The sequence below is a fragment of the Pseudophryne corroboree genome, chromosome 1 (genome assembly GCF_028390025.1).
Source record: "Pseudophryne corroboree isolate aPseCor3 chromosome 1, aPseCor3.hap2, whole genome shotgun sequence".
Taxonomy (NCBI): domain Eukaryota; kingdom Metazoa; phylum Chordata; class Amphibia; order Anura; family Myobatrachidae; genus Pseudophryne; species Pseudophryne corroboree.
The window spans coordinates 827,952,220-827,960,776 of NC_086444.1; the positions used below are offsets into that span (position 1 = coordinate 827,952,220).

At 47.5% G+C, this 8,557-nt stretch overlaps 1 protein-coding gene across 2 annotated transcripts in view; it reads right to left on the minus strand.

Annotated features, from left to right (window-relative positions):
• The window catches only part of HPSE (heparanase), an 87,552-nt gene extending 83,254 nt beyond the window's left edge, over positions 1-4,298 (minus strand). Inside the window, exons 1-2 of one of the 2 annotated variants that reach the window (XM_063919734.1) lie at positions 3,733-4,298; positions 699-844 (exon numbers count right to left, since the gene is read on the minus strand). In XM_063919734.1, coding sequence (XP_063775804.1) covers positions 699-844; positions 3,733-3,926 — 340 coding nt within the window. In that variant the 5' untranslated portion in view covers positions 3,927-4,298. Of the gene's footprint in view, positions 1-683; positions 845-3,732 lie in introns of both variants that reach the window. The other variant, XM_063919731.1, reaches the window with a different exon arrangement.
• Between the last annotated feature and the right edge of the window lie 4,259 nt (positions 4,299-8,557).

Consider the following 8,557-nt stretch of genomic DNA (forward strand, 5'->3'; position numbering starts at 1 on the left):
AAAGCTGACTTAGCAACTTGCATAAATGTCAATGTAATAAAAATAGTAGATGTGTGTTACAGAAATACATTGAAGGTATCACAGAAGATACCATAGCTGTCATGAAAAACACCTGTAACATTCCTGGAAAACACTGTAAAGTAGCATTTCGTATGCAGATACAGCCGGCAGTTGCACACAGAATATAGGAATGCTGCATATCATTTTAAGCAGCAGAGTCTGCTTGTGTGTCTTATTCCGGGTTCACTATGGTATGCCAGCGGTCGGGCTCCCGGCGACCAGCATACCGGCGCCGGGAGCCCGACCGCCGGCTTACCGACAGTGTGGCGAGCGCAAATGAGCCCCTTGCGGGCTCGCTGCGCTCGCCACGCTACGGGCACCGTGGCGCGCTACGCTATTTTATTCTCCTCTCTCCAGGGGGGTCATGGACCCCCACGAGGGAGAATAAGTGTCGGTATGCCGGCTGTCAGGATCCCGGCGCCGGTATACTGTGCGCCGGGATCCCGTCAGTCGGCATACTGAAGACTGCCCTCTTATTCCACAGCAATGCAAATAAGATGCATGTTCGGCAAAAAAAGAAGACCGACGTTAACAGGGTGGCCAGGGAACTGCCGGCTCACTCAGGCACGGCATCTCGCGGTGCATGGCGCATTGAGGCTAGATGTATGAGGACACATCTTTACCATTATCTATGTCACCTTGTTTTGTTGGCAAGCTCCAGTAAAGATTTTCTTCGACAGATGCATTTGTTGCTGGGTCAAATAGGAGAAAATCAGATTTTGTTCCTCCAAATCTCAGATAAGCAGGAGATAGCCCTCTGGTTAAAGTAATTAGTTTCTGAGATCTAGGACAAGATAAAACACATTGTAAATGTTCCATTTGTTTGTCTACAAATAATATTACCAGATTGTTAAACACAGAATGAATGCCTTTGATTATAAGCTTATTAGTCAGCTGAAGAGCTATATCTTATGGTGCCCATACACTTGTGAGATAATCGGTGCCAACCTTCGATTTCGACCAGATCTGGGAGAGAAATTGAAGGATTGAATGCATATTTTAGGTACCTTGCGACGCGATGCGCAGGCACGCCAGTCGAATCTCGCATCTCAAGATAGTATGTGCTGCACTTAATATTTATTGACTCGCAGTGTGATCGCATGTGTTGTTTAAAACACATGCAATATATTGCACTGCGATGTGCGATGGGCACCCGCCGAGAGCGGCCAGACGCCACTCCCACTCGGCAGTGACGTGCCCATCACGTGATTACCATGCAATCTATCGCATGATCGCATGGTAATCACTTTGGCAGTTCAGGTGCGATGTCGCGTCGCGGGGCATCGCACAAGTGTATGGGCACCATTAGATGCTGGTGACTTAATATACACATTGAGGCAGAATCACAAAAACTATTCTACAGGTCAACAGTGTACAAAAGTTGTTTTGCCAAATGCAACTAAGTTTTCCTTCATTTTCTAAACCATACCTGAAAAATGACAGAATATGGTTTTTCTGGAAAACATCAAAAATTACTTGTTGGGAAAAATTATCAAGAAAATTGCTGGGGGAGCTTACCCAGGGGCGGATTGGGATGGAAAACCAGCACGCAAATTTTTGTAAGCAGCTACAGTAGTCCTGGATTAAAGATATAGTAAGCCAATCCTATATATAGGAGAGGAGCCCATGCTTACAGGAGGATGCGAGTAGGCACAGAAACCAATGTCTGAGGATCAGTCACTTTGGTCTATTCACGAAGCAGTGAAAAGGGTGAGAAAGTGAGCCAGTGGAGAAGTTGCCCATGGCAACCAATCAGCATTGAAATTACATTTATAAATTTGCATACTATACAACTGACCGGAGCAGCTGATTGGGTGCCATGTGCAACTTCTCCCCAGGCTCACTTCTCCACTCTTTTCACTGCTTCATGAATAGACGCCACTGTGCCCCATGCCTTACCCCATGTATTGGGGTACTTTAGGGGTACTGTTCAGTTCTATGTGACTTTTAATAAAACGATACGAAGACTCAGGGGATTGGCATCACTGTGAGACTCACAGCCGCCGCTGCACTCAGGATGCAGCAGCACTCAGCTTCTCCTTTCTGTATAAGCCAGCATCCTGTGTAACTAGCCAATGGGAGCCTGGGGGCGGGTTTATACAGTAAGGAGAACTGAAGATGAGTGCAGCGCCCCAAGTGCAGTTGAGGCTGTGATACACAGTGCTGCCAATTCCAGGGGTCAACCAGCCCCCCCATTTCTGCATGCTATGTGTGGCTTGCGCTGCAGCATAGGGGCAGCAGCCACCACTGAAAATGACTAGCAGCTGGATAAGGAGAGCCAAAACACTTGCAAAGATCCCGTCCGCCAGAATGCCGGCAGCATGGCGAGCGCTAGAAAGCCCCTGTATATACTCAGTGTATATTCTCCCTCTATGGGTGTCGTGGACACCCACAGAGGGAGAATAACCTGTGTTGCCGGTATTCCGTCGGCGGCATTCCACCGCTAGTCAGGATTCCAGCGTCAGCGTTGTGACCATTGGGATCCCGACTAGTGGTATTTTAACCGCGTCCCAGTAGGAGACCTACCTTGAGATTTTGCCAGGGGCCTTCAAGCCTCTAGTTATGCCACTCTGAGCACATCCCTTTGGGGTGGATGTACTAATGCACTCTACATTGGACTCTTGGGAGTAATTTCTCCAGATTTCTCAGACAATGTACATTTACCATAGGTGACATCCTAAGAGCTTGTGTAGAACATATGTGTTCAGTGGGCATTGCTGAAATAGCTTTAATGGTTTCAGATACATTTTATAATTTACTGAGGCTTTCCAAAGACCTACTGGGGTAGATGCAATAACAATCGATATTGGGGAGAAATGGTATCAGCACATGTTATGTGCACTGATACCGCTTCTCCCCCATGTATAATTGCGGCGGTGCGTTCTTAATGACTGGGGTGCTATTCACTCCCGTCTATAGCGGCACTGCTATCTAAAAGATAGCACGCCGATATGCAGGGCAATGGAAGAACGGTCAGTAGCACTGACCGTTCCGACACCTGCAACTATCTGACTGTTCCAACACCTGCAGCTATCGATCCCGAAAGCTGCAGTTGTCGTTGCCCATACAGAACAGCAAGGACAGTGCGTTCCCTGGCTGTGGCATCTGCCCGGCTGCGTGTGAGATCTGGCGATAGTAGCAAAATCTTGCACATATGCACTGGAGCTGGCCAGGGGGAGAGACTCAGCGCATCAGCACTAAGTTGATGCGTTGTGGGCTCAGGTGAGGATCACCGGAGGGGAGAGTCCACTTCAGCAGACAAGATGTTAATACATCTTGTTGATGTTCCTTCTTGCTTCACCTTGGTAATGAGGATCGTGCAGCTATAATACGTCTCCCTCATTAGCCCAATAAATACCACAGGTTGGTGTAGAGAGTTGGACACATAATCATGAGGTAAATTCGCAATTAGAAAACAAGGAGATACCTACAATTTCTATATAATACATGGCAGAATCAGCTCACAATACATTCCTATGTTCTGTGTAAATGCCATGTACAACTAGGATGATCTGAAACACCTGTAGCTCTAAACCATTTTAATGAATTGCAGATCAAATGCTTTATTTTCTGCATTAAACATAGTGAAACCATTAGTATTTTCTCACAAGACTAAATATACATGTTTAGCACAAGAAGGAATAACAGCAGAAAGTTATTTCGCCTACTTACCGAAGGAAAGAAATGTACTTGGATTCCGAAGCAAGACTGGCATCAATTGTCACAGATAGAAATCTTGGGTTTAAGGGGGATCTTGCACTTGTATTTAGCTGTAATTCAAGCTCCACAGTATTCTCCAGAGAGATGTTGCTGTGTATCTTTAAAACTGCTCCAGTCAGGAACACAAAGCAGATAGACAAATACATTACTCAGCTCCCGTGTATTGGGCTGTGATGAGAATGAATAGTGCTATAGTATTCTGTGTGCAGCCAGCAAACAGGAAGAAATCTTTTCCTCTCTAGAACATGTCAGAACATAGAGGAAGCTGTGTATATAAACCATTACTCAGTTCTGTAAACTTTCTGCTGGGGTTGCAAATGTTCTGACTCTACTGCCCAATTAAGTTAGAGGTCAACCACAATTTCCCTTCACCGTTCTAACAAACAATGAAGAAATTAAGCAAAAAGAAACACAAAACTGTCAAACATAATATAGAGGCAACAAAAACAGTCCAGGTATACAATGTATTGTCCTCTGCAGTCACATGATCAGAGGCAGGTGAGGGGAGGAAACTAGTATAGAAATAACCAGCCCCACCCAAGAGAGCATACATTGCATTAAACTGGATTGTCAAACACAACTGAGCACAGACAGGCCATTTGTTGTTGTTTTTTTATTAGTAATTTTTATTACACACAAAAAAACCCCTCCCCTTTTAAGTGGAAAAGTAGAAAAAATGTTTATTATATTTAGCAAAAAAGGCTAAAAGACATGGGGGGAGATTATTATTATTATTACATTTTATTTATAGGGCGCCACAAGTGTTTCGCAGCGCCGTACAAAGGACAGTACATGGAGACAAAATAAGATTTTACTCACCGGTAAATCTATTTCTCGTAGTCCGTAGTGGATGCTGGGGACTCCGTAAGGACCATGGGGAATAGACGGGCTCCGCAGGAGACTGGGCACTCTAAGAAAGATTTAGTACTACTGGTGTGCCCTGGCTCCTCCCTCTATGCCCCTCCTCCAGACCTCAGTTAAGGAAACTGTGCCCGGAAGAGCTGACATTACAAGGAAAGGATTTTGGAATCCAGGGTAAGACTCATACCAGCCACACCAATCACACCGTATAACTTGTGATAAACTTACCCAGTCAACAGTATGAACAACAACAGAGCATCAAACAATGGATGCCAACATAACATAACCCTTTATTAAGCAATAACTATATACACGTATTGCAGAAAGTCCGCACTTGGGACGGGCGCCCAGCATCCACTACGGACTACGAGAAATAGATTTACCGGTGAGTAAAATCTTATTTTCTCTAACGTCCTAGTGGATGCTGGGGACTCCGTAAGGACCATGGGGATTATACCAAAGCTCCCAAATGGGCGGGAGAGTGCGGATGACTCTGCAGCACCGAATGGGCAAACACAAGGTCCTCCTCAGCCAGGGTATCAAACTTGTAGAACTTAGCAAATGTGTTTGAACCCGATCAAGTAGCTGCTCGGCAAAGCTGTAATGTAGAGACCCCTCGGGCACCTGCCCAAGAAGAGCCCACTTTCCTTGTAGAATGGGCTTTCACTGATTTTGGATGCGGCAATCCAGCCACAGAATGAGCCTGCTGAACCGTGTTACAGATCCAGCGAGCAATGGTTTGCTTTGAAGCAGGAGCACCCAGCTTGTTGGATGCATACAGGATAAACAGCGAGTCAGTTTTCCTGACTCCAGCCGTCCTGGCTACATAGATCTTCAAAGCCCTGACTACCAGTGACGTGCGGTGGGGTGAGGCAGAGCCTTTCCTGTCATACTTACGTTTAAACCAGAGTTTTGACTAAATAAAGTATATGAAAAATACTGATAATTTGTTTGAAATATCTTCTTTGCATTATTCTAATTATTTTTATAGCCAAAACTCTGGAGTAAAAAGTCTGGCAGGTGAGGCAGTGCCTCACCTGCTTATCTTTTCTGCACATCTCTGATCAAAACTCACCAAATTTCCAGGAGTTTATAATGCTGCACCTGTGTATAATGCCCAGATGTACGCTTTGGCTCATATAGTACATGTAAATCTGGCTCTGGTGATAGCCAGTGACTCCTGAGCCATTTAGCTCACCGCACGTCTCTGCTGACTACATCAAGCAACTTGGAATCCTCCAAGGCACGAGTAGCCGCAGGCACCACAATAGGTTGGTTCAAATGAAAAGATGACATCACCTACGGCAGAAATTGCGGACGAGTCCGTAATTCTGCCCTGTCCATATGGAAAACCAGATAGGGGCTTTTACATGACAAAGCCGCCAATTCTGACACACGCCTAGCCGAAGCTAAGGCCAATAGCATGACCACCTTCCACGTGAGATACTTTAGCTCCACGGTCTTAAGTGGCTCAAACCAGTGGGATTTCAGGAAACCCAACACCACGTTGAGATCCCAAGGTGCCACTGGTGGCACAAAAGGGGGCTGAATATGCAGCACTCCCTTAACAAACGTCTGAACTTCAGGAAGAGAAGCCAGTTCCTTTTGAAAGAAAATGGATAGGGCCGAAATCTGGACCTTTATGGACCCCAACTTCAAGCCCATAGTCACTCCAGACTGTAGGAAGTGCAGGAACCGGCCCAGCTGGAATTCCTCTGTAGGGGCCTTCCTGGCCTCACACCAGGCAACATATTTTCGCCATATACGGTGATAGTGTTTTGCTGTCACGTCCTTCCTAGCCTTTATCAGCGTAGGAATAACTTCATCCGGAATGCCTTTTTCCGCTAGGATCCTGCGTTCAACCGCCATGCCGTCAAACGCAGCCGCGGTAAGTCTTGGAACAGACAGGGCCCCTGTTGCAACAGGTCCTGTCTGAGAGGCAGAGGCCATGGGTCCTCTGTGAGAATTTCTTGCAGTTCCAGGTACCAAGTCCTTCTTGGCCAATCCGGAACAATGAGTATTGTTCTCACTCCTCTTTTTCTTACGATTCTCAGCACCTTGGGTATGAGAGGAAGAGGAGGAAACACATAGACCGACTGGAACACCCACGGTGTTACTAGTGCGTCCACAGCTATCGCCTGAGGGTCTCTTGGCCTGGCGCAATACCTTTGTAGCTTTTTGTTGAGACGGGATGCCATCATGTCCACCTGTGGCAGTTCCCATCGATTTGTAATCTGAGTGAAGACTTCGTGATGAAGTCCCCACTCTCCCGGGTGGAGGTCGTGCCTGCTGAGGAAGTCTTCTTCCCAGTTGTCCACTCCCGGAATGAACACTGCTGACAGTGCTTGCACGTGATTCTCCGCCCAACGAAGAAACCTGATGGCTTCCGCCATCGCCACTCTGCTTCTTGTGCCGCCCTGGCGGTTTACATGAGCCACTGCGGTGATGTTGTCTGACTGAATCAGCACCGGTTGGTTGCGAAGCAGAGGCTCCGCTTGACTCAGGGCGTTGTATATGGCCCTTAGTTCCAGGATATTTATGTGCAGACAAGCCTCCTGACTTGACCACAACCCTTGGAAGTTTCTTCCGAGTGACTGCCCCCCATCCTCGGAGGCTTGCATCCGTGGTCACCAGGACCCAGTCCTGTATGCTGAACCTGCGGCCCTCGAGAAGGTGAGCACTCTGCAGCCACCACAGAAGAGACACCCTGACCCTCGGGGACAGGGTGATCAGCCGATGCATCTGAAGATGCGATCCGGACCACTTGTCCCACAGATCCCACTGAAAGATCCTCGCATGGAACCTGCCGAAGGGAATGGCTTTGTACGATGCCACCATCTTTCCCAGGACTCGCGTGCAGTGATGCACCGACACCTGTTTCGGTTTTAAGAGGTCTCTGACTAGAGTCACGAGCTCCTGAGCCTTCTCCGCCGGGAGAAACACCTTCTTCTGGTCTGTGTCCAGAATCATGCCCAGAAAGGGCAGACGCGTCGTAGGAATCAGCTGCGACTTTGGGATATTCAGAATCCAGCCATGCTGCTGCAACACTTCCTGAGAGTGTGCTACGCTGATCAGCAACTGCTCTCTGGACCTCGCCTTTATGAGGAGATCGTCCAAGTATGGGATAACTGTGACTCCTTGCTTTCTCAGGATCACCATAATTTCTGCCATTACCTTGGTAAATATTCTCGGTGCCGTGGAGAGCCCAAACGGCAACGTCTGGAATTGGTAATGACAGTCCTGTACCACAAATCTGAGGTACTCCTGATGAGGTGGATAAATGGGGACATGCAAGTAAGCATCCTTGATGTCCAGAGACACCATAAAATCCCCCTCTTCCAGGCTTGCAATGACCGCTCTGAGCGATTCCATTATGAACTTGAATCTTTTCAGATAAATGTTCAGAGACTTTAAATTCAATATGGGTCTGACTGAACCGTCCGGTTTCGGTACCACAAACATTGTGGAATAGTATCCCCTTCCCTGTTGAAGGAGGGGAACCTTTACCACCACCTGCTGGAGATATAACTTGTGAATTGCCGCTAACACTACTTCCCTTTCCATGGGGGAAGCTGGCAGGGCCGATTTGAGGTAACGGTGAGGGGGCATCACTTCGAATTCCAGCTTGTATCCCTGAGACACAATCTGTATAGCCTAGGGATCCACCTGTGAGCAAACCCACTGGTGGCTGAAATTTCGGAGACGCGCCCCCACCGCTCCTGGCTCCACCTGTGGAGCCCCAGCGTCATGCAGTGGATTTAGTGGAAGCCGGGGAGGACTTCTGTTCCTGGGAACTAGCTGTATGGTGCAGCTTCTTTCCTCTACCCCTGCCTCTGGCAAGAAAGGATGCACCTCTGACTTTCTTGCTTCTTTGTGATCGAAAGGACTGCATTTGGTAATACGGTGCTTTCTTAGG